Raw genomic sequence first — 25,549 nt, 5'->3', positions numbered from 1 at the left:
TAGTGTGCAAATGACTCTTTCAAACACCAATTCTAATCAAATATTCATTTATTTCAAGCACAAAACAATATGGAAAATATTGGTCCCTTTACTGAATTTGAGTAAATTCGTCTTTTAATTGAATTCAAATGCTGGGTTCAAATCCCCTTCCCACGAAGAGTCATTCAGACGGTAATGAGCTGCAGTGGAGAAGAAAAGGTGACACAAGTTAAAGGGTAAGTTCACCCAAAAATTCACCCATTTACTAATCCTCAAGTTGTTCCAAACCTGTATGACTTTCTTCTGCAGAACACAAAAGAAGATATTTTGAGAAAGGTTGGTAATCAAACCGTTTTGTTTACCAATAGCTCTGCAGTTGCTATTGCATACTACAGTAACTATCATGCATCTTGTGTTTTAAAGAGCAAAAACACATTCTGTGTGATCATCCCCTTATGCCTGTCACTCAGAAGTAAAAAACAGTGTTGTCAAATTGGGCAGATAATGAAACTTAAACGCGTCTTGTCATCCAGGTGGATAAAAGATTTACAGTTAACGGTAAAATTGACAGAGTTTACCGTTATTTTGGTACTGATGTGTGAATGGTATCTCACCGGTAAAAAGACAGAACATCATTGCTTGTGTGAACAGCACATTTGTGTATTTAACCTCACCTAACTAAAAATGTCTATCTGGTAATGTTATGGTAATTTAACAGGTTTATTGTGTGAAAGGGGCTATTGACTAGGCTATATTGTATGGACCAAAAAAAAAGAAAAGAAAAAAAAACTTTGTTGTTCCACAGTAGAAAGAAAGTCATACAGATTTGGAACATGGTTTGGAATGGCATGAGTTCGTAGTCCAAGTATTGGTCCTTGTTGCATTACCAACACACATCATACAATATAAATACTTATTACAATAACCTAAGATAAATTGACTTACTAAAGCTAAACATACAACCTTGCAAGCACGAAAGAATCAAATATAACAATGAACAACTTGAGGCATTTGTCAAATACCAACCAAATAATGTTGTTATCAAATGCTACCTTTTAATTGATTAATGCTTAAAAATAAAGGTTATGCCAACAGTGAAATGGGATTTAAAAAAAAACAAAAAACTTTTTTTACCCTTTTTGGCGAGTTGGCGCATCAACAAAAACATTAGTCCTCCAAGCAAAAGTAGTCCAGCTGAAGAAGCAACTCCCACAGCTGCATACATTAGCATGCCGGCACTCAATGACATCTCCTGTACTGAAAGCACATACTAAATATGTTATAATGCAGAGATTCACAAACTTTTTTGACACCCGAACTCCTTTGACATTAAATATTTACTTAAAGTGCCCACTGAGATTTTAACTTAACAACACATGTGCGAGTCTACTCAATATATGTAGATCCATAGACCACAATGCTAGATAATTGTGACGTCCCAGCAGGTCGTGAGTGGTACAGGTAAGTTATGTCATCACTTTGGAGGCCAAAATACATTTTAACCAGTGTGATGTTAACTGCTGGTTGGCCTACAAAGTGACGTCATACCTGCACCACTCTATTTACCCCACCCCACACAATCTAGTGTATGATATTGGAGTTATTTTATATTTGTAGCTACCTTAAGCTGACCGTTTTTTACACAGTTATAGTTTATTGTATTGATTTCATTTGTGATTTATTTATTTAATATACATTTATTAATATAGTAATATTTAATATTTTTAACAGCCCAAGCATACATACAGGACTAAAGAATGGAGATTCAACAAATTTATAAGGGAAAAAAACTATAAATTTAAACACACTCCCAGTTCCACCAGTAGTAGGCACTCATGCAACGTAAGCAATGATGCACATCCGAGTGAACGAGACGGAGGAAAGTTAGCGACGGAAGGGCATAAAAAATTGGACTTAAACGAGGCCCCTGTCATAATGTTTTAATGGCCTTCCAGTGTAATTATTTATTCTGCATTTTGTAATGTAATATGTAATGCTAGTGATAGTTATGTGCATGCAGTACTATTTTTCTGCAGAATTAATGCACCAAAAAAAGATGGGTTTGGAGGAGTTGGCCTTACCAACACAACTGGGTGGAGAGTTGGTCCAGTACCCTTTGGAGGTGCAGATGAGCTGACTGGTTCCATTGAGCTTATGGCTCTTGGCACACTGGAAAAAACACTGAGAGTCAAAGCTGAAGTTTCCATGTGGGTGAGAGCAGTTCATTGAGGGTAGAGGTCCCGGCTCAGGAAGTTCAGAGAATGAGAGGAGCTCACAACGAACAGCTGCCATTTAAAAGATAAACGATAGCAAAGCATTTAGTGATTCATGTTTTTCATGTCCCAGTATTGTAACTAATATCAGTTTTAAATGATATGGCCTGATCATTTATATTCATCAGTGTTTAACAGGGGAAGCCTAGCTAACAATTTTTGGTTCCCAGAACATTCTGGGAATGTAAATTGTTTGGTTTGCTTATGTAGTTCTTATTCGATTTTCAGAAAAAAAAACCTCCCTGCAACTTTATGAGAATGCTAGTTAGTGGTTACAAAAATAGAACCTAAAGATGTTAAGTTAAGAATGGAAAAATCAACCAAATGGGAACATTCCATTTTTGTCGAGAGGTAGATACCAGTGCAAGAGGGCATCTCCTGACTCCAGTTCCCAGAAGCAGAGCACGTTATGCCTGGCTCTCCTGTAATTTCAAATCCAGCCTTACATCCCAAGAAGCACTGTGAGCCGTAGCTAAACAGGGAGTGAGGATGAGAACAATTCATCCAGCCATTTTCTGGAGCAGTCAAAAGGGGGCACTGTTGAGCTATGGACAATAATAAATAAATGTCAACATGCATTATAATCAGCTGCCTTGGGTCATAAACTTCATGACATGAAGTTTTAGATCAAGTTGGTTAGTTTAATCTCATTTTGCTTTAATGGGGTGACAGAGATGAATACAGGATATCAATAGAGGACACATCATGATTCATGATGCCTGATGTGAAATAGGAAGACCCAAAAGTGATTACCCAAGCAGAAGGGTGGGGTGTCTGTCCACTTCCCCATCTCTAAGCACTCCATTCGGGGTGTGCCATGCAGTTTGAAGCCTGCCTGACAGCTCACTTCACACACTGTACCGAAGCTGAACTGCCCGTGAGGATGCGTGCAGGTTACAGTGCCATGAGAAGGGTCGATTAAGAGGCTGCACTGCCGTGCTATTGGACAGAATCAAAGGATATATGATAAAGCCTTACTGTCCATGACTTTAGAGTAAATTGAAGATGTCAGTGCTACATTTTTGTTCTTTATTTATGATAGGACAAGACTGGAGAAGGTGGCAATACAAATGACTTATCTACTGTCTGTTTTGTCAGATCTAATACTCTTGGAGACCCAATTTCCTCCCTCAATAACCTTCCTATTTTACCATCACAGAGTATCAAGAGTGTTTGCTAACCTTGACAAACAGGAAGGTATTGGCTCCATTTCCCTTTTGATGTGCAGTAAGTGGAATTACTTCCATTCAGAGTAAATCCAGCTACACACTCCAGCCAGCACAAAGAGCCATAGCTGAAGTTCTCCAAGCGGTCCTGGCACTGCACAATGCCATGCTGAAAAGACTCCAGAGATTCACATCTTATAACTGAAAAGAGTATAAAACGGCATGAGAGCATGTTTATGCTGATGGAATTATTTAATCATTGTGAATGTGTGGTGTTGCTCTGTTGATGACTTTTGTAAGCTGCAACAGGACAATATATATTTTGGTTTAATCCATTTGGATTTATTAGCAAATCAAAAACAGATTTGTATGGCTGTCCTGTCATAACAATTTACAGAAGCCATCAAGGAATGTAGGGTTAATGAACTATATATTATATTTTATCTTTACAAATAATAATAATTGGTGTTTTATTTAGGCCTATATTACAGAGCCCCAACAGTCACATTTCCATAAATAAAACACACACACACACACACACACACACACACACAGAAACTTTAGCAAGTAAGGATTTAAAATGAAGAATTTATGTATTTTTTATTGGAATAGATTTAAACCTACCTTCACATTCAGGCGTTGGTGCTGACCAGTTGCCGTCACTCAGACAGGTGAGTGTGGATTCTCCTCTTAGTGCGTATCCCTCCTCACAAGTAGCATTGCAAGAAGAACGAAAAGAGAACTTTCCCAATGGATCAGCACAGGTCAGGTGACTCTGTGCAGGGGCCACAAGAGGGTCACAAGCCACAGCTTAAATTTTAAATGAGATAATAAAATATATTTAATATATGATGGGAAGGAACCCCTAAAAGGTTCTATATATGAAGCGCCTGATATAGCCTTTTCTTCTAAGAGTGAATATCATTTAATCAGTAGTTTAATGGTATTAGGTAAACAAGAATTATATGAACTGTTGCCAAACCTGTACAAATAGGTGTACTGTGTGTCCAGAGCCCAGTATGGTCACAGAGAGTGGAATCTGCACCTTTAAGCACAAAACCCTCTTCACACTTGAACTCACAGCTGGAGTTATAGCTATTGTTGGAGAGGGGGTGTGTGCAGCTCATACTTCCATAATTTGGTGCATTAGAGAAAGGTGGACACTGTATAGCTGTGGGAAAATCAGAAGCAACTCATAAAGTGAATCTGTTGGACCTATGGCATAAACTGAAAATATGTGTAAAAATATATGTGTGTGTGTGTGTGTTTAAGAAGCAGGTTACCATGGCAAACAGGCAGGATGTGACTCCAGTTCCCATGTGCGGTACAGTGAGTTGCATTTGTACCATTGCGCACAAAACCTAAGTCACATTTTACCCAACAAGTGGAGCCATAAGCAAACTCCTCCACAGGATCATAAGATTGCAGGGAGCCATGTAGGCTGGGCTTCAGTGGGTCACACTTTACAACTGGCAAAAACAAAACAGGCAAGACAGATTGTAGACTCAAAAGAGTCTGTGGTAATGTAAAAGAGCATAGTTTATGACTCTTTTTTGCAGCACACTCACAGTTAAGAGCATAACTCAATAACTTGGATTCAATAACTCTCTATGACACTGAGAAATCATGTATGCTTCTAAAACCCACCTTCACATGCAGGTGTGGCGGCTGACCAGTTGCCGTCACTCAGACAGCTGAGTGTGGCTTTTCCTCTAAGTTTGTATCCCTCATCGCAGGAAACATTGCAAGAAGAACTAAAAGAGAAGTTTCCGAATGGATCATCACATGTCAGATGACTCTTTGCAGGGGCCAGAATGGGATTACAGGTCACCACTGCAACAAATGCATAACACATCGATTAAATTATTAACCATGTCTGTTCAAACACACAAACACCTTAATCACCTCTTTTCTTTATAACACTGTTATTGTGTTATATTTTACAGAAAGTGCACTCCAGGGTGCGTCTTAGTAGTGTTACATAACGTTAAAATGTTTCACAAGAACGAAAAGGAAGGGCACTATTGTGAAAGGGAAGTGCACAACCTTTGCTTTCAGCACTTTTTGAACTATTAAAAACTTTTGGGTTTTTAGATCATATTTTTTCCCAACATGTAGCTTTTGTTAAATCATGTCAACATGCATATTCAGTGCACTTGTATAAACCAGCAACTGATTCATTGAGGAATGTTCTGCAGATGTGCTGTACCTGTGCAGGTGGGGGTTTTGTGTGTCCAGTGCCCAGTGTGGTCACACCGAGTTGTATTTGAGCCTTCGAGTACAAATCCCTCCTCACACTTGAACTCACAGCTAGAGTTGAAGCTATTGATGGAAAGGGGATGAGTGCAGTTCATACTCCAACCACCAGGGGCATCCATGATCGGCAGACACTGGACAACTGTAAGGGTAATGTCATTTTAAACAAGTAAACACATCAGAAATTGAATATAATAATAATCTAGACTACTTATTTGTATTACCTATACTGAGAAAAATATGGCAAACAATTTTCATTCAGAAATTTCTAGTAAATTTCACAAATAATTACAAAGAGACAGCAAAATTACGGACTGAATGAAACGTGACAATTGGAAGTAAAGATCGAAAAAGTATTTTCTTGTTAAACATAGGCCTACTCCAATAATCTTTGTATTTTTTACAACTTTGAAAAAAGCTTTTTTTTTCTTTTCTTTTTTTACTGTGCCCTATCAAGCTGTAAGCAGAGGTGGACAGTAACAAAGTACATTTACTTGAGTGCTGTCCTTGAGTACACTTTTTGAGTATCTGTACTTTACTTTTTAAACTTTAACTTCACTACATTTGAAAGACAAATATCATACTTTTTACTCCACTACATTTCTGTCAAGGTCCTTGAGTAGAAAGTAGTAACGTCAGTCAGGGGATGATTTTGGTTGCAGGGGTTGCATTATGGTTGGAAATTTAAGTCGTTTTGAAGTCAGAACCCGACGTCAGTTTGACGTCAACATCCTACGTCGGACAGAAGTTGGATTTTGGTTGGAAATGAAAGTCGGGTTGACGTCAGAACCCGACAAAACAGACAAGACAGATTGTAGACTCAAAAGAGTCTGTGGTAGTGTAAAAGAGCATAGTTTATGACTCTTTTTTTTTGCAGTACACTCACAGTTAAGAGCATAATGGATTCAATAACTCTCTATGACACTGAGAAATCATGTATGCTTCTAAAACCCACCTTCACATGCAGGTGTGGCGGCTGACCAGTTGCCGTCACTCAGACAGGTGAGTGTGGCTTTTCCTCTAAGTTTGTATCCCTCATCACAGGAAACATTGCAAGAAGAACTAAAAGAGAAGTTTCCGAATGGATCATCACATGTCAGATGACTCTTTGCAGGGGCCAGAATGGGATTACAGGTCACCACTGCAACAAATGCATAACACATCGATTAAATTATTAACCATGTCTATTCAAACACACAAACACTTTAATCACCTCTTTTCTTTATAACACTGTTATTGTGTTATTTTTTACAGAAAGTGCACTCCAGGGTGCGTCTTAGCAGTGTTACATAACATCAAAATGTTTCACAAGAACGAAAAGGAAGGTCATTATTGTGAAAAGGAAGTTCACAACCTTTGCTTTCAGCAAAGTTATTAAAAACTTTTGGGTTTTTAGATAATATTTTTTCCCAACATGTAGCTTTTGTTAAATCATGTCATCATGCATATTCAGCTATAAGCAGAGGTGGACAGTAACAAAGTACATTTACTTGAGTACTGTACTTAAGTACACTTTTTGAGTATCTGTACTTTACTTTTTGAACTTTAACTTCAATACATTTGAAAGACAAATTTCGTACTTTTTACTCCACTACATTTCTGTCAAGGTCCTTGAGTAGAAAGTAGTAACTTCAGTCAGGGGATGATTTTAGTTGCAGGGGTTGCATTTTGGTTGGAAATGAAAGTCGTTTTGACGTCAAAACCCAACGTTGGACTGGATTTTGGTTGGAAATGAAAGTCGGGTTGACGTCAGAACCTGACATCAGATTGACATCGACATCGGACAGACTTTGGATTTTGGTGTGAAATGAAAGTTGGGTTGACGCCAGAACCCGACTGACGTTGGTTTCTGTCGTCAACCCGATTGTAATTTTCAATTTTGGGTTTGGTCTTCTAAATGTGAATTTTCTCATTGTTTTGGAGCACACTAGCTTATAGATAACAGTAAGGCTAACATATTCATACTTAAAGCCAAAAAACTTTAAATAGGGCACTATTTGAGGGAACAGCCGTTTGGGTGTCCGAAACCATTGTGAACGTTATTGAGTGCACTTATTCAATCTCACATTCAATCCCACAACTGGACTGTGTTCTAGAAATACATTTGATATTGATATGAGGGTAGGTAGGCAGGCATAGATTCAGAGTCATAAGGTACTGTACATAGGCTACAACAATGCAATAATAATAAAACAATGCATTGACGTTTACTTAAAGCTGCAGTCCGTAGCTTTTCCTCTTTGTCGCCATCTCTGTTTTAAATCTGCAATTGCAGTCATTCGCGGAATTATCAACTTTACGTGAGTTGTGACTCGACACAGCACATCGCGGATGAACACAATGTTTTGAGGAGAATGTGTGTCTCTCTATCACCGCGCCGGTGTGGAGACTGTCATTCAGAATCACAGATTATACTTTTTGGAAGTATGACCAAGATAAGAGTTTTCACCGGAAAATGTCATCTGAACAAGTAAGTAACATCCACTTTTGTTCTGACCAACTAAGGGGAAAAAAGCACTGCAGTAAATTGCGCTGATTAAATCTAACGATCGCTTATTATATCACGTAAAACCGTGCAAATTATACTTTGTTTTCAAATTGTTAATGTTAACAACATCAGCATTGCGTGACTACATTTAATGCCCTTCTGATATTTGTCCTTGTTTTCGCACGGGCCCGGTTGCAGTCTCTTTTTTTCTGTAGCCACTCCGAAGTCCGAACTAAGTCTTTTGCATTTTACAATGGGTGAATCTTGTCACTGGTGATTGTCGTTTGAACCTTTCTGGATCCGCCATCAAATTAATCATTTTAATTATATCAAGTGCTGTGAGAAAAGGCTATAAATCTCCACCTCCAACATCTTCACACGCAATATAGCCTACTAGCCGAGACACCTTCTTTATGTGGACAGATGTGACGTAATGACGCAAAGACATGCTCGAATTTCCTGCGGAAATCCACCAGTACCACTGGAATTAAAAACATTATTACAAGCTTACCGGTTTGAATCGAGCTAAGGCAAGCAGATCGTTTTGAACACTGGCTGGTTATGTACTTGCTCAAAAATTTATTTTGGATAATTTTGAACCCAAAAAAGTTACGCACTGGAGCTTTAAGTACTTTTAAAAATGAGTACTTCTGTACTTTTACTTAATTGTAAGGTCTTTACAACTTTTACTTGTAACGGAGTAATATTTGGATAAACATCTGTAGTTTCACTCAAGTAAGGAAGTTGTGTACTTTGTCCACCTCTGGCTATAAGGCCCATTTACCTCAAGTTTTTATCGTTCATCGACTGGACAAAAATCATTCTGACTGTGATTCCAATGATATCGTTTCTCTGTGCCGTTATTGTTATAGTTGTGATCTGGACTCTGCAATTTTTTTATATTTAGAACGATTTTTAGAACTATATGTTTATCGTTATTGTCGGTGTGAACTCATAATTGGCATTGGCAATGTATTCTGTTCCATACCCTGACAAACAGGAAGTGCGTTATCCCAGTGCTCAGATGCCAGGCAGCGTAGCCTTTGTTCCCCCTCCAGCTTGAACCCTGTGGCACATTGGAACTGGCATGACGAGTTAAAATAAAATGCTCCAAAGTCACCGTCACACTTCACAAAACCTTGCTGTGGACTTTCAACTGGCCTGCACTGGACAACTGCAAAAGTGAAAATGATAACTTAGTGACAAAATGCACAAACACACAATGAAGATATTTGAACTTGAATGGGTTCTACAGAACCTTTCTCACAGCGCGGGCCCATAAAACCGGGGTCGCATTGACATGTGTAGTTCCCAATAGTCTCCACGCACTCCGCGTGCTTACTGCAGGATTTATCTGAACAAGAGGCTACACAGAAAAATCAGGTGTAATGACAACAAATGAGTGCTGAGGTTTCAATCAGAAATGGATACATTATACACTTATTTTACAACATCTATAATGTGTATTAAAGAGCAAATAATTATCTCTCCAGACAAACTGCATATTCATACAAAGGATTTGATCTGATTGAGCAGCTTTATATAATTTTTAAAATAATCTCAACTTAAATCAACATTTCATGTTATCAAGTGTGTTCACCTAAATAACAGAGAGCTGCTTTCTTTTTGCTGCACCTCTCATCATTCCACTTGGCTGTGTCTTTTTGCCTCTTAATGTAGATCTCTACACAGTCTTCTCCAGTTCCCTGGTTATTCGGTTCATTTTTCGCCCAGTTTTCTGCTTCAGGGACCAAGCGCTTTTTGGTCCCAACCCACGTCCATTGGCCTTCAATCTTCCTAATGCCAATCCAGTAGTATGTCGGATGTAAGGGTAGAATTTGGTTAAGGTGTGCAACTTCTGCCTGGTTTTGGATGGCCACCATATCAGTGAAATTCTTTTGACACCACTGACGAGCTTTTGTCCAGTCCACATCAGTGTCTATGTTGTAATGGTATGTCCAGGCCTTGACTGGTAAACACAGTTGTGTTGCATTAAAATGTAGTTTATATACAACATTTTAATTTGCTATTTTGTTAAATTTACTTTGAAACTTTGTATTAAGAAACATGTTGATTAGAAATAGATTAAAAGAGAACATACCATTATAAATTCCAGTTATAAGGACAAGACATCCAGAAAATAGTCTAATATTCACCCACAAAACCATCTGAAGGATGTGAGAAATGCATATGTGTTTATTAAGACACTATTTGTGTTCTCATTTATGCATGTCATCAAACCAAAGGGTCTAGAGATCGAAATGCTATTATCTGCTATTTACTCTTTTTTTTACTTTTTGGGGTATGAATATAAAAATATTACTCTAAAAAGCATTTGGACCCTTTAGTTTGATGAAATGCAAAAATACTCTATACATATATATATATATATATATATATATATATATATATATATATATATATATATATATATATATATATATATATATATAAATAAAGTAAAGCAGAATGTTCATCTTACCTTTTCTGCAACTATGCAGTTTCATTTATTCTGAGAGGAAATCTGAGAGGACCTTCACAGTTTAATGCTTACGAAAATGCTGGCAAATATGATTTGCCAATATTCAGACAGTTGCAATTGCATGAGAACTAAGTGATGGGAAATTGTGTAATAGTGCTGCCATTGAAGGAAACGTTACAGCACAACACAACTGCTATTCTTATTAAATAGTTTTAATGTCATTCTATAGCTCACACCGAACAATTTTTAAAAAAATTTTTTTACAGCTATACATCAAGCATTTTTGATCAAAAGATAACAATGGGATAATTTACTTTATTTCTTTTTTTCACATACAAAGTATCAAAACAAGAATGAACTGAAGAAGATTTGACAATAAAAAAAAAATCTCTAACATCAATCCAGTTATTGTCAGACATCTTTATGCTGAACATAGAGGTCCATCAAGTGGTGTGTGTTCAGCTTCAAATGCTGGATTCAGCATTTCCTGTTGAGTTCTGCAAGAAAACATGGTGGAGTAAGATTTATGTATGGTTAATTGTAATCTAAATAATATAAATCAGAGAAACTGGCTAGAAAATGTTAAGTAAACACAATTTACCTCAGTCTCACAGCCTTTTTATCTACAACCAAATTTAAAAAGGAAAAAGAAAACATTTTAAAATATATATATTTTTCTCTTTGGAATAATTTTTTTTTTTAATATTTGATAAATCCTTCAACACTTCACACTATACTCACTCTTTCTGCAACAAAAACAGCCACAAAACACTGAGATGACAACAGATGCCAAAAGAGCAATTAGAAAATGGACAAGATCTGAGGAAAAATATAACAAGATTCTAAGTATTCTTTTTATATAAAAATGTAAAAACAACAGTTGATTCATTTTTTTGTTCCCTGACATTTCTTCCCTTTAAAAATAATAGAGTTAAGATTATGCATTTGGAAAGGATTCATTTTATTAAGGAAAGAGCATGTTTTCTTGAGCATGTGGGAGTCATTTACTCATTTGATGGGCAAATTTCCAGATTGTGTAAGTGCATCTCAGGTGCTGTAATACTTGTACTCAGATCTCTTCTTTTGTTGTTGTCATTGTTTGTTTGTTTGATTTTGTTTGTTTGTTTTATTGTCCTTATTATTTTAGTGTGTAAATAAATAAATAATTGGTTCATTTAATCATATTTTTGACCATTGGGTTCATACATCATATAGAATAATGTTCATTAAATGTAACGGGTGGTTTTTGAAAGAGAAATTGTTTGTCTGAATGATTCAGAATTAAATCAGTTCATATTATAAATATATTATTGTACGTATTAACTAAATATGAAAACATACTCTGTCTAAGGGGTTGAAATAGAGGCTTATAGGGTGAAAATAAAGGTTGCTTATTGCTATTGATGGTTCCATAAAGAACATTTAACATCCATTGAACCCTACCATTACACAAAAGATGCTTTAAAAGGTTCTTCAGATTATTAAAATGTTCTTCACACTAAGAGAAAATGGTTCATGTAAGAAGTTTGACAGAAATGATCTTTGGGAAACCAAAAAATGGTTCTTCTATATGGCATTGCAGCAAAAAAAAAAAAAAAAAAAGCCTTTTGGAACTTTGATTTTTTATGCGTTTAGTACATTTTTTTTTTTTTAAATGGTTATTTCCAAGGCTGCATATTCATGATTAGGAATATAGATGGTTGGTAGGAATATAGGAATATAGACCCTGGTTGGTAGGGTGAATATTTCTAGATATTTTAAAATGAGTAAATAACCAATCCTTTTCAAATGAAATTGTTAAAAAAAAATTCACACACTGTTAAGACCAACATGCTCTCATTATACTCCATATCTGTGGGGCACAACTGAAAAGTGTGAACTCCTTACTAGCACACATCAATGGAAAGGAAGACTCCCACATGCCATCAGCTTTGCAGGTGAACTCAGTAAAGCCCAGAAGCAAACGTCCAGGTGGACACTGTACTCTACAGGCAGATCTGAAGCTGTCATGTCCTTCAGTGCAGTTCATCATTCCACCACCAAACAAAAGAAGGGGAAAACACTCCACTGCAAGCGGAAGACAACTATTAAGAGATATATCAGTGCAAACACAGAATCCTACTATTGAAATATATATTGTACCTGTTGCACATGAAGGTGGAGGTGCGTTCCATGCACCTGATGAATTGCATTTGAGCTCAGCTGTGCCAATCAGCTTATAACCACCAGCACAGGAAAATTTACAGTTTGAGTTGAGGGAATGATTCCCATACAGACCGGAGCATTTCATCCAGCCATGCGGTGGTGCGGACAGTTGCTCACATGACACGACTGGAGAGAGAGAGAGAGAGAGAGAGAGAGAGAGAGAGAGAGAGAGAGAGAGAGAGAGAGAGAGAGAGAGAGAGAGAGAGAGAGAGAGAAAATGTCATGTTTAAGGAATGTCGTAAGTAAAGATTTTCGTAATATAAACTATTCAGGATTATATCCAGTTTTATCCATTTAACATTGTTTTTTTCCCCACTAATTTAAATTATTATATATTTCACTTCATAGATAGATATTTCACCACTTTACATTTGTTTAAATACTGTTTGTTCTGACCTGTTTCACACCGTGCTCCAGAGAAACCTGGCTTACATTCACAGGTGAAGTCGTTGACTTGTTCTTCGCAGAGCCCATTATTACTGCATGAATTGTTTAGACATTGTGCTGAAAGAAAAAATATAGATTTATAAGAAACATCCTTTCTGGACTGTTAATAACTCAGTGTTTCTCTCACAGAGATGTCTTATAGACTAACTGAAAAATAAATGAAATTGAAAAATTGAAAAACTAACTCAGAATCCTTACCTTTGTGACACACAGGATACTTTTTTATACTGCAGCCTTCATCGTTCCACTTGCCAAGGTTTTTGTCGTTGCTGGACATTTCCACACAGTTTTCATGAGATTCAGCATTGTTGGGCTCATGGTCTGCCCAGTTTTCATAGTTCATGATCTGTCCATTGGCAACCCACGTCCAACTGCCATTGATCTTTCTGAGTCCAATCCAATAGTAAGGACTCGAGGATCTACTTTCCCATTGTGTTTTAAGGAAATTTGTTACATTTTCATTGTGAATCACTACAATGTCTGTGTAATGTCTTTGACACCACTCCCGTGCCTCATTCCAGGTCATTGTCGTGTTATCTAAGTGATACGTCCATCCTTCAACACTGACTGTAATGTTTGGAAATGAAAAGTTCAAGTTAAATCTCTTTCTCAAGTTTATTTTATTCTTCAAGGTTGATGAATGTAGAATACACTCACCCAGTATCAGCCAGAAAACTCCTATGTGCACAGATATAGCTCTAAGCTTCACAACACCTCCAGTCTAAACAATAAAAACAGCCACTTAATTCAATTCACCTTTATTTATATAGCGCTTTTTACCATTCAGATTGATTCAAAGCAGCTTTACAGTGATAACAGGAAAATAATGCTGCAAAGTTTGTTCCTGCTGTACAGCAGATCTGAGAAAATAGCGTCATAGTCCAGCTTAAGTAAGTGATGTTCAGTGATGTTCAGTGATGTTTTTTAGTAAAAAAGTTATACATTTAGTTCATATATATATATATATATATATAAATATATATATATAATATATATATATATATATATATATATATATAGTCGCACTGAAGAAAACAATGATGTCATCGTCCAGCTCAGTTCAGTTCTCATATGGTGTCAATGCAGGCAGTTCAAGCAAGCCAAAAGCCAAAGGTGACAAATTGCGTATATAAATGCAGTTAAAAAATAAGGTTTTTATTAAACCAAAAAGCTTATAATAAAATGCAAAGACTCATATTAGATACATACCGTGGTCTTCTTTAGATTCATTTCAACTGAATCACTTGTCGTTAGAGGAATTTTGTTCATAGTTGCTTTTCACCAGTCTGTTCTCACATGAAGTTTCTTTTGCTCTGTAAGCAAAATGGGTTTTCCCACCATATATATCAGTCGTTCGCATTAAATTGCAGGATGTTTTCTTCTCAGGTTTGAGAGAATAAACATTACGTAACGAGAATAAAAGAATGCCACTTTCTAGAAATGACTGGTCATCTTTTATATGTTAATTTATCTTTTTAAAAAATCATCTCATTGAATTGTGCTGAGATGAACATGATGATTAGATGATTTTGATAATCGAACACCAGACTTCATTTAAAAAAAGAATTAAAATATTAAAATGAGGTACATTTCAAGAGACACTTTAACCACTATAAGGTATAAACTAACTAAAAAATATATTATAAAACAAACATACACTCCCTGATAATACGCTGCTTCAGGGAAGGACACAGTCACAGGAAACGACCAGATGAACATGACCCGGGTTATTTAAACAAAACCTTTCACTGCACTCACAATGCTATTGGGTTTATGCACTTAGGTGAGGAAAGATAAAGAGGTGCAGTGACTTAAATTACAACCTTTATTTAGGTGTTAAAGGGATAGTTCACCCTAAAATAAAAATGATGTCATCATTTACTCACCCTGGTGTTGTTCTAATGCCATAGCCTATGCCTTTCTTTCTTTTATGGACCACAAACGGTAAATTGTTAAAAAAATGTCCCGTTTGCGCTCATCCATATAATAGTGAATACCGGCCAGCATCACAGAATGATCCCATGTGACAAGTGCCATATTCCAAGTGTTCTAGGGGTATACCGCCGATAGGGTTTAGTGAAAAACAAACCAAAATGCAATGTAGGCCTATTATTAAGAGAAATTCTTGACCATGGCCATTGGTCTTCTCTGCACTGCTGCACGATGTTCGTGAGACTATTAGCGTTGCAGTTCACTCCGAAAAAGAAAAAGCATAACCTACAATTTGTGAGAAATCAAAATTGAGAAAAAAAAGTACACGTGTACTTTCGTCACTGAGTAAAATATCACTGGGACTCTGTTTGTCTCATGTAAGTCTTGACAGTTGACAGATGTGAACACGATAACTTGTTACGACAAACACAACGGATATATTCATTTCAGAGAAGAAGATGCATGGGTTGTATTTCATGTTATGTTTTTGTTAATCTTGATTTCTCACAACTTGTGCTTTTTCTGGGTGAGATGGAGTGAACAGTGGTGCTAATAGTTTCACGAATGAGCACGTCCAGGGAAAGACCAATCAATGGGCAAGGTCAAGAATTTTGTTAAATAATACATTACATTTCGGTTTGTTTTTTACCAAACTCTATCAACATGAGGTATATCTATAACATAGGTATATCTATGGGGTATTTTTTACCCCAGAACACTTGGAATATACGGAATGGGATAATTCTGTGATACTTCTGCGTCTTTTTAAAAAAGATTGACGCTGCCATTATATGGACAAGCGAGAGCGGGACAGAACGAAAAGCATGAGGTGAGTAAACGATGACTTATTTTTAATTTTATGGTGAACAATCTCTTTAAGATTAAAATATTCTGCTGATCATTCTACAAATGGAATGATCAATCACATTGAAAGTTTTTTTTTATATATTTGATATTGTAAAATGATAATGCTTTATATGCTAATGATGTATGCTTTAGTGAAGATTTAGGCACTCATCTGAAAGAGGAAAAGGCATTGAAACACCCAAGTCATGATGTCATGTAAATGTAAACCAACAAAGTTTGACTTTCAAATAGTTTAATTTGACCAATACTGTTTTGGAACAATAAATAGTACATAAAATAGTGTACATTAATAACATAAAAAATATTTAAACCATACAGAACAATATGTTCAGTCAAGTATATAATAAAAGCTTCCATTGGGAAGAAGAAATCAAATTCAATTAGGACTGTTGCCTGATAAAATGGTAATGTCCATCAGATTGAGTTTAAAGAATATCTTATCACATTAAAAGTTTCAAATCATTTGGAAATGAAATTACATGAATTTTCCTGTCCAGCGATGCAGCAGTGATAGATTCCTGTGAAAAGGAAGGTTGAATTAGTTTTTCAATGAATTGTTCACAAACTACATCACTATCATTAGCAATACTGGCCTGTATATGTGCATGAGGGATATATCCTCACCTTGTGTAGTTTGAGACTATATGAGACTGTCAACACTCTTATAAACCTGTGGTGGATCCTCAATATCCGTGGTACTAAAAATTGAAATAGACAAACGCAGAGTTAAACAGGATTAAGTCTGGATAAACCAAATGCCATAAGATAAATAACAAAAGTAATAATGTAAAAAAAAAGAAGGATATAATTGCTAAATAAGCCATATCTCACCTGTTCAGGTCAAACTTGTCAGCTGAAAACAAAAATACATAAATTAGCATTTTAGTTCATTTTGGGTATATTATTAAATAATTATATGGAAGAACATATTCTAGTCAACTATATGAAATATGGGATCATCGCATGTAGCAATTTAAAAAAACTCAGTAGGCTGTTTGACTCACCTTTACTCCTCAGTCTCTTCAGTATCCAGTAGACTAAGAACAGACTGGAGCTGCTGATAATACCAGCAACCCCAAGAGTCACTTCTGTCGCTTTGATAAGTGATGCAGAAGGATCAGGATGAGCTGAAAATACAGATAAAAGGAAAGCTGTAGAATGTCTTTCTCACTTCAACACTGAAATTACATATCTGCATCCCACAACAATCATTGTTAGCTGTTTACCTTGACACAATGCCACTTCCCCTGACCAGCTCCCATTGAGGTTGCACGTCATTATCTCATCACTGATAAGTTGGTGGCCGTCAAGACAACTGAAGGTGCAGACGGTGCCGAAGATGGGATCTTCAGATGAGCAGTTCATATGCCCGTTGATTGGCTCAGGAAGTTGTGGACATACCACTGCTACAGAGTTGAAAAAGAAAAAGTATTTTGCATTATAAAAATGCATACAATTTTTAAGTACAATAAACTTGACTGTGTAAGTAATTTCAACTTAAATGACATTACACTGACTTAAAAAATTTGTCGAATCTCGTGTAACTTAAAAAAAAAAGTTTCAAATGGCTTAAATTATTTTGATGAGTTGAAGTAATGTAAAAACATATGCTGTCATGACTTATTGATAATGTCTTTTTCTACAGTGTGTAAATCCACAAATGAGGCAGGAGTTTGTTTATTACCTTCACAGTGAGGTGGTTCCTGACTCCACTTTGCCATTTTTGTACAGCTGATCTCTAAAGCCCCCTGGAGGAGGAATCCTTCTACACAATCAAAGCTGCATTTGCTCCCATAACTAAAGCTTGAAGTACAACTCAGCTCTCCATTGACAGGACTGCCAAGGGCTGGGCAGTGATGAACTGAGTGGTAAGAAGAAAAGTTTTTCCAATGAGTTTTTCTTTGCAAATATATATCTGATGTGTTTTGCCTTGCACAACATAAATTCCATTCATGTTTTCAGCTTAATAAATTATAAAGAAATATTTAATTAAAACTAAGCAGTAATATTTACAACAACAAATAAAAATGACAAAAGCATAACAAAATTTAAAAAAATTTTACTAAAATTAAAACTACTAAAAATGTATAAAAATAAAAGCTATTAGAATACTAAAACAACACTGATCCCCACCCTTCTTACTTTCACAAGTGGGTTGTGAATCATTCCAGTGTCCCGTTGCTCCACAGAACAGTGTAGAGGACCTGTTGTCTCGCAGCTTATATCCTTCTTTACATACAAACTCACAGGTGGATTGGTAGCTGAATCGGCCCAGCGGATGATTACACTGCATTTCACCTTCCTGTGGTTTGATCAGCTCTGGACATTGAATAACTGCAAAAAGATTCACAGACATTTAAAAAATAATGAATTTTAGCAGTTTTGAACAGCATCTGTAAATGTTCCCTAGTGTAAATTAAACCCACGTTCACATGTTGGTGGTTTGCTTGACCACTCTGTTGTAGAAGTGCATCTTGTTGTACTGGAGCCCTTTAGTTCATAACCCTCCTCACAGGAGTATTCACACTGAGAGTCATATGAAAAATCGGTAGTATCAGAGCACTGGACGGTAGCATGATCTGGTGGTGTGAGGTCCTCCGATTTGCATTTTACAACTGAAAAACAATAAAACAGGACCATACTTAAACTCATGTGCCTAGTTTCAAAGAACTAAGAGCAGACCTGCAACTAAACTATGTAAAAACATGATGCTTCTTACTTTCACAAGTGGGTTGTGAATCATTCCAGTGTCCCGTTGCTCCACAGAACAGTGTAGAGGAGCTGTGGTCTTGCAGCTTATATCCTTCTTTACATACAAACTCACAGGTGGATCGGTAGCTGAATTGGCCCATCGGATGATTACACCGCATTTCACCTTCCTGTGGTTTGATCAGCTCTGGACATTGAATAACTGCAAAAAGATTCACAGACATTTCAAAGAAAATTAGTTTAGGCAGTTTTGAACAGCATCTGTAAATGTTCTCTAGTGTAAATTAAACTCACGTTCACATGTTGGTGGTTTGCTTGACCACTCTGTTGTAGAAGTGCATCTTGTTGTACTGGAGCCCTTTAGTTCATAACCCTCCTCACAGGAGTATTCACACTGAGAGTCATATGAAAAATCGGTAGGATCAGAGCACTGAACGGTAGCATGATCTGGTGGTGTGAGGTCCTCCGATTTGCATTTTACAACTGAAAAACAAAAAACAGGACCATACTTAAACTCATGTGCCTAGTTTCAAAGAACTAAGAGCAGACCTGCAACTAAACTTTATGTAAAAACATGACCCTTCTTACTTTCACAAGTGGGTTTTGAATCATTCCAGCGTCCCGTTGCTCCACAGAACAGTGTAGAGGACCTGTTGTCTCGCAGCTTATATCCTTCTTTACATACAAACTCACAGGTGGATCGGTAGCTGAATCGGCTCAGTGGATGATTACACCGCATTTCACCTTCCTGTGGTTTGATCAGCTCTGGGCATTGAATAACTGCAAAAAGATTCACAGACATTTGAAAGATAATGAATTTTAGGAGTCTTGAACAGCATCTGTAATGTTCCCTAGTGTAAATTAAACTCACGTTGACATGTTGGTGGTTTGCTTGACCACTCTGTTGTAGAAGTGCATCTTGTTGTACTGGAGCCCTTTAGTTCATAACCCTCCTCACAGGAGTATTCACACTGAGAGTCATATGAAAAATCGGTAGGATCAGAGCACTGAACGGTAGCATGATCTGGTGGTGTGAGGTCCTCCGATTTGCATTTTACAACTGAAAAACAATAAAACAGGACCATGATTAAACTCTTGTGCCTAGTTTCAAAGAACTAAGAGCAGACCTGCAACAAAACTTTATGTAAAAACATGACCCTTCTTACTTTCACAAGTGGGTTGTGAATCATTCCAGCGTCCCGTTGCTCCACAGAACAGTGTAGAGGACCTGTTGTCTCGCAGCTTATATCCTTCTTTACATACAAACTCACAGGTGGATTGGTAGCTGAATCGGCCCAGCGGATGATTACACTGCATTTCACCTTCCTGTGGTTTGATCAGCTCTGGGCATTGAATAACTGCAAAAAGATTCACAGACATTTGAAAGATAATGAATTTTAGGAGTCTTGAACAGCATCTGTAATGTTCCCTAGTGTAAATTAAACTCACGTTGACATGTTGGTGGTTTGCTTGACCACTCTGTTGTAGAAGTGCATCTTATTGTACTGGAGCCCTTTAGTTCATAACCCTCCTCACAGGAGTATTCACAATGAGAGTCATATGAGAAATGTGCTTTGGGATGAAAGCACTGGACACTAGCATGACCTGCTGGTGTGACTTCATTTGGTTTGCATTTTACAACTGAGAAGCAGAAAGACGGTAATATAATTAAATTTCACTTTTCAATGACAACACAGATACAGTCAGCAGTATGTAGAGAATTATTACCCACCATGTTCACATCGTTCTCCATAGAATCCTTTAAAGCATGAGCATGTATGACTGTTTATGGTTTCTACACATTCTCCTTGACCACTAACACAAGAGTCATCCTTGCAGGACGCTGAGGGAGAAAATGTGCATAACTATTCATTAATGGTTGCCTTTATACAACAAAAACCCAAAAAATTACTCTTCTTTTTTCATTCCAATTGAAAATGCATTGGTTAGAAGATCTTACAACACCTTATAAACGGATAAATGCTACCTACCTGTGTAGCACAGTGCAGTCTTCTTCTTTAAGCAGGATTCATCATTCCATTTGCCTTCATCTTGCGTTCTTTTAATATATATTTCCACACAGTCTTCATTATTCCCTCCGTTATTGGGCTCCTTATCTGCCCAGTTCTCAGCTTCCTTGGTAAGTGTCTTGTTAGTTCCCACCCAGGTCCACCTGTCATCAATTTTACGAATGCCAATCCAGTAATATCCATCGACTTTTGGAAGAAATTTGTTGAGGTGAGAGATCTCCTCTTTGTTCTGGATGGCCACCATGTCAGTGTAGTTCTGCCTGCACCACTGTCTGGCATGTTCCCAGTCCATTTTGAAGTGGGAGGAATGGTATGACCAGCCTTCAGAGCCTCTCCATATGTTTAGCACTGTGGAATTAAGCCATTGCAACTTTGAATGAACTATGTTTACAGGTTGTATTTACTCAGTAAAGTTTACATGCTAGAATGGTTTACTTTCTTACCTGAAGAAATAAGAACAAGGGAAGCAAAAAAGTGCACAGGTACTTTGACGCAAACGCCCTGCAAAATTAAAGAACTATATCAATTGGATAAACATAAAATTAATTGATACTAAAATGACAGAAATGCACATTTTAAATGCTTTACTTACCATTGTCAGTGATGTACAGATATGAAATGGTCCTGTTGACTGTCGTCTCCTAGGTCTTCTGATTTGAGATTCTAGTCTGGGAATCACTATGTTAGGGCATTTATATAGGAGCTCAGCTATGGTTCAGGACTTCCCTTCCCGGATCCACTTGTGACATCAGCCAATAAAAGCAGTGGGATTCCTGTCTCTGGAAATACCCCTCTCTAACACTGATCAAGGAGGAAACTGCTTTCACTTAAATTTTTTGGGGGGAGTTTAACATTCTCAAGGTGGTAGTGTGAAGAAGTGAACTCTCAGGAAATGTTGTAGAGCTTTTTGTCCAATAGAGCCACAGCAGGATGACTGTATATTTTTATATTTAGAAATGGAATTAACACTTTTTTTTTATTTGACAAATTATTGTATAGTAATCTGACATTTCTCCTATGCATATTGTCCATTTGTTTCAAATCAATCAACTGAATATGTAACTTTTAAAGAACAATTCCGACTTTCACTTTTTGGTATGAAAAAGTAATCAGCAGGGAGAATTTCCTGTGAATATCTTCAGCTTTGTTTATAAAGGAAAGAGAGAAACAATATGAGTTGAGAGGGGCATGATAGGAAAGGTGCCAAATGATTACTGGCAAAATCATTTGGCACCTTTACTGTTTCTTCAATAGAAATACAGTTAATAGTAATTTTTATACACTACTCAGTGAAGTAAAGGTCATGTAAATATGACATAAGCATATATGAAGATTTTAGGACAATGAATTAAGTCTAGATATTGACATTAAACAAAAGTAATAAGAACAGATTAAGAACTTCTGAAGAACAGAGGTATTTCAGAACTTCCATAAAATATTTACAATTAAATTGAATTAAATTCAAAAGTAAGAAAGTAATAAGTGTGTGTGAGACTATTTAAATTAGTTGAAATAGGCTATAGCCTAGCTCTGCTGTTTAAAAATTTGCTTTGTTTAAAAGCTGTTATTGTACTTCAGCTCCCCAAAGGTTTCTCGTGAGACCTTGACCCTTGGACCCTTCTCGGATGCCACTCAGTTCAGTGTGTTTGCACAACTGTTGCACCCACCAGCTTCCGTATTACAGAAATAGCTGTAATGAGGGCAATGACTAGTGCGAGCAAAGAACATAAAAAGTAAATAAAGCGTGTCAAAATAATATGTGATGATAACTTTATCTCTTATAATATTAAATTCATACAAACTTATTATTTGAAAACAAATATAAACACACTCAAATTGAGTATGATTGTTTTTATTGTTTTTATTCATTTAAATGATCAATGTGCATATTATTGGTTACAATAAGCTAGTACTAGGTCTATAGCTGGTCACACACGAGACTGAATTAGAATTTAGAATTAATTAATTAAAATTTAAAAAAAATCTTCAACTAATGACACTCTTGGACCATTGGAAATTACATTTCGCAAAAAAAAAAAAAAACTATTATTAAAAGCTTAATTTAACAAGTACAGCCTGACAGGAAACATGGCACACACCAACATATAAATGATTTTAAATTGTTTTTTACCTCACTGAAAAAGATCAAATCTACTAAAATTGCAAGAAAAATGTGTAGTCACATATCTAGGAAACTACTGTTTTGATTAAGCCCTTGTGTGCTGCTCCAAATGTTAATTTTATTTTTTCTAACCTTTTTGCCTTTGACTTGTGTATTTTTAAGTAACGTTAGCTCCCCCTCTTTGGGTTTTTTTGTTGTTGTTTTGTTAATACTTTTTTGTATCTTGACAACATGTGTCAACAACGCGCCACATGTTTCTAGCCACATTTGTGGTTATTTTGGGCCACATGTTTCTAGCTAAATGTCGTAAAAACCGAGGGGCATGTGCAATTAAACAACACATACTTAAATGGTCAATGATTGTGAGTGAATTAATAAATTAATAAATAAAGATTTACTTGAATTCATCTTTTATTGGATTAACCTTTTTTATTATTTAGTATTAGTCAGCTAATACTACTTGCCTCTAGATGCCTCTAGAAAAAAATTGCTATACAAGAAGCACAGCATTGACGATTAGTTTAAATCATCTGTTCGAATAGACAAACTTGCTTGCTGGTGGCGGCTGAGAGGGAAAGTCCGCCGCGGGTCAGAAAGGAAGGGGTGGTCAAAGCGAGATAACGTGCACAATGATACACGACGAACTTAAGTTTTTTTTCATTTCTTTTTTTTTTTTTCAAGTTTGACATAAACTGCATGTAACGTTAAAACCAGATCTGTCAAATAATAACTGTCTGAATTTATATAATATTTTGTATTAATTACACCTTTCAGTAATTTCTGCTCCTTACAAACTGTTTAACCATATTTCTAAAAAGACACATACTTTAAATGTTCTACATTACCAAATGTATTTATTTGTTTTCTTCGTGTTATTTTTGTTGTGTACTTCCGGTTTGTAGTTTGTTGCGTGGTGACTGTAACGTTATAAAGGTTCGTCTGCTGTCTGTAGCTGCCACAGCGAAGATGGCAGACGCTCTGAGCAAAGTGCCCGATGTCGACATTGATCCAGAGGGACAGTTTAAATACATATTAGTGAACATAAAGGTTAAAGGTGGAACTGAACATAAAGTGATAGTGAGGGGAACTAAAACGGCGGAGTACCACAGTAAGTGTGCACGCTAGTGCAATCCTAGTGCAATAGCCTGAATGTCTGTATGCAAGCCAGCATGTTAACTTTATCCTTTTCAGACAGCTATTTATAAATCCGCTGGTAACATCCACTCTGTTCTTCTCTGTTTATGGGCATTGAGGAAAAATAGTGTCAACATAAAAAAATTTGTAAATGATTGACAGGTAACATTGAATTGATTTTGTGGATTGATTGAGATGCTAATTTGTGAAGAAGTTATAGTAATAGCTATATTAATGTTTAGTTGAATACAAAAACTGTTGACAGGCAAACTTGTATCTGTTTCAGCAGATCTCAAAATAAACATCATGGGTAGTATTGCTGGAATGATTTTGACTCTTTATTCTTTTCATTATTTATTTTATTCAGTTCACATATTTGAAAAAGTGAATCCTGCTATGGAGGCCTTGGGACTGGAGTGTAATTGTCTTGGAGGTGGCAAGATTGAGCACAACAACACAGAAAAGAAACTTCGGGTGTTTGGAGAGTCTACGGTAACACACGTAACCATTATAACAACTACTTAAAATGATGAGATAAATTAAGATTACAGCAGGGGTAACACAGGCACACGCAACAACTATAGTGTTTCATAGAGACACAAGGTAGAAGTAGGCCTACTATTCAGATATTAGTTAACAAATCGCAGTGCATCAATAAGTGTAGTCTTCTTTTTGGGTTGAATATTTGGGGGATATATGAATATTCTTTCCTATATTTTCAAATAACCAGATGTTGCTTTTAAGCTTGCTTTAAAGAGATGGTCTCACATATCTTTTATTTTTCTAGGGATATGGGAAGGCTGACCATGCTGTCACGGTGGAAAAGCTCAAATCTGTCTTTAAAGACTATGAAATCACTATGGAATAGAAGACTCAAATCCATGAACCTTTCGTGAAAATGTAATTTTTTTATAACTCTTTAGCTAAACCTCATTTTTATTTGGATGCAAATTAAATAATTGTCCACCACAGTGTCAAAGTTGAACTTTTTCATTAACCTTGATTTTGGGTCTAACCTACACAGGAACTCTGCATGCTTTGCACAGCGATAAACATATCCTGTCTCCTGTCTCTGTCGTGGAATGTGTCGGTTTAGAGATCAGGAACAGATAATAGAGCATCTGTATGATTCATGAATGGTATGTCTAGTTAACTTCTTACTAGACTCCATTGGGAAATTTGCCATTGAGATACACAAGCACACATATTTGGTGAAAAACATTACACAGAACCAAACACTATGTTTTCACCATTACAATTAAATTGTAAAAAGACCCATTATTTTAAAAAGCATACATTTATATGGTTACATATGTGATTTTCAGTAGAACCCTTTCAATGGATCTCATTCAATGTCATGTGTATTGTGCATAAGGGATTTTTCCATCCTGTTTCTGGAATCAAAACGTTTACTAATTTCCTGTGTCCTGAGACCCTGAATAAACGAATATGACCCTCA

At 36.4% G+C, this 25,549-nt stretch overlaps 4 protein-coding genes across 11 annotated transcripts; 1 reads left to right on the top strand and 3 right to left on the bottom strand.

Moving 5' to 3' along the window:
* Nucleotides 1-30: 30 nt before the first annotated feature.
* Nucleotides 31-10,742, bottom strand: selp (selectin P). 3 transcript variants are annotated; one of them, XM_082146965.1, is made up of 16 exons: nucleotides 10,645-10,742; nucleotides 10,264-10,330; nucleotides 9,763-10,131; nucleotides 9,421-9,528; nucleotides 9,151-9,336; nucleotides 5,628-5,816; nucleotides 5,066-5,251; nucleotides 4,702-4,887; nucleotides 4,401-4,589; nucleotides 4,043-4,228; nucleotides 3,434-3,619; nucleotides 3,006-3,191; nucleotides 2,612-2,797; nucleotides 2,061-2,264; nucleotides 1,114-1,236; nucleotides 31-179 (listed from the first exon to the last, which is right to left on the bottom strand). In XM_082146965.1, the coding sequence occupies exons 2-16, from the start codon at nucleotides 10,328-10,330 to the stop codon at nucleotides 115-117; spliced, it is 2,616 nt and encodes an 871-aa protein (XP_082003091.1). In that variant the 5' UTR covers nucleotides 10,645-10,742; the 3' UTR covers nucleotides 31-114. The 3 variants fall into 3 exon arrangements, with proteins under 3 accessions (XP_082003091.1, XP_082003092.1, XP_082003093.1); XM_082146966.1 differs by lacking the exon at nucleotides 9,151-9,336; XM_082146967.1 differs by lacking the exons at nucleotides 9,151-9,336; nucleotides 9,421-9,528; nucleotides 9,763-10,131; nucleotides 10,264-10,330; nucleotides 10,645-10,742 and adding an exon at nucleotides 6,630-6,852.
* Nucleotides 10,743-10,939: 197 nt separating this feature from the next.
* On the bottom strand, nucleotides 10,940-16,164 carry LOC309481878 (L-selectin). Of its 5 annotated transcripts, none has more exons than XM_082146976.1 (9): nucleotides 14,506-16,164; nucleotides 13,954-14,017; nucleotides 13,495-13,863; nucleotides 13,219-13,353; nucleotides 12,787-12,975; nucleotides 12,532-12,711; nucleotides 11,386-11,463; nucleotides 11,246-11,274; nucleotides 10,940-11,141 (listed from the first exon to the last, which is right to left on the bottom strand). In XM_082146976.1, the coding sequence occupies exons 1-8, from the start codon at nucleotides 14,563-14,565 to the stop codon at nucleotides 11,264-11,266; spliced, it is 1,086 nt and encodes a 361-aa protein (XP_082003102.1). In that variant the 5' UTR covers nucleotides 14,566-16,164; the 3' UTR covers nucleotides 10,940-11,141; nucleotides 11,246-11,263. The 5 variants fall into 5 exon arrangements, 4 of the variants coding, with proteins under 4 accessions (XP_082003102.1, XP_082003100.1, XP_082003101.1 ...); XM_082146974.1 differs by having other exon boundaries at nucleotides 11,246-11,267; XM_082146975.1 differs by having other exon boundaries at nucleotides 11,246-11,267; nucleotides 13,246-13,353.
* A 146-nt stretch (nucleotides 16,165-16,310) lies between these two features.
* Nucleotides 16,311-21,794, bottom strand: sele (selectin E). Of its 2 annotated transcripts, XM_082146963.1 has the most exons (18): nucleotides 21,427-21,712; nucleotides 21,278-21,335; nucleotides 20,796-21,182; nucleotides 20,537-20,647; nucleotides 20,254-20,445; nucleotides 19,971-20,162; nucleotides 19,676-19,864; nucleotides 19,393-19,584; nucleotides 19,099-19,287; nucleotides 18,815-19,006; nucleotides 18,522-18,710; nucleotides 18,229-18,429; nucleotides 17,780-17,956; nucleotides 17,322-17,501; nucleotides 17,100-17,222; nucleotides 16,927-16,948; nucleotides 16,720-16,793; nucleotides 16,311-16,613 (listed from the first exon to the last, which is right to left on the bottom strand). In XM_082146963.1, the coding sequence occupies exons 1-17, from the start codon at nucleotides 21,427-21,429 to the stop codon at nucleotides 16,736-16,738; spliced, it is 2,655 nt and encodes an 884-aa protein (XP_082003089.1). In that variant the 5' UTR covers nucleotides 21,430-21,712; the 3' UTR covers nucleotides 16,311-16,613; nucleotides 16,720-16,735. The 2 variants fall into 2 exon arrangements, with proteins under 2 accessions (XP_082003089.1, XP_082003090.1); XM_082146964.1 differs by lacking the exons at nucleotides 18,229-18,429; nucleotides 18,522-18,710 and having other exon boundaries at nucleotides 21,427-21,794.
* A 2,073-nt stretch (nucleotides 21,795-23,867) lies between these two features.
* LOC309482234 (14 kDa phosphohistidine phosphatase) lies at nucleotides 23,868-25,549 on the top strand. The gene is made up of 3 exons (XM_082147523.1): nucleotides 23,868-24,064; nucleotides 24,458-24,582; nucleotides 24,878-25,549. The coding sequence occupies exons 1-3, from the start codon at nucleotides 23,923-23,925 to the stop codon at nucleotides 24,956-24,958; spliced, it is 348 nt and encodes a 115-aa protein (XP_082003649.1). The 5' UTR covers nucleotides 23,868-23,922; the 3' UTR covers nucleotides 24,959-25,549.

This window comes from Leuciscus leuciscus (assembly GCF_965113295.1).
Source record: "Leuciscus leuciscus genome assembly, chromosome: 19".
Taxonomy (NCBI): Eukaryota; Metazoa; Chordata; class Actinopteri; order Cypriniformes; family Leuciscidae; genus Leuciscus; species Leuciscus leuciscus.
Note: the sequence above shows the minus strand (reverse complement) of the source record. Positions and strands in the feature narration are given on the sequence as shown.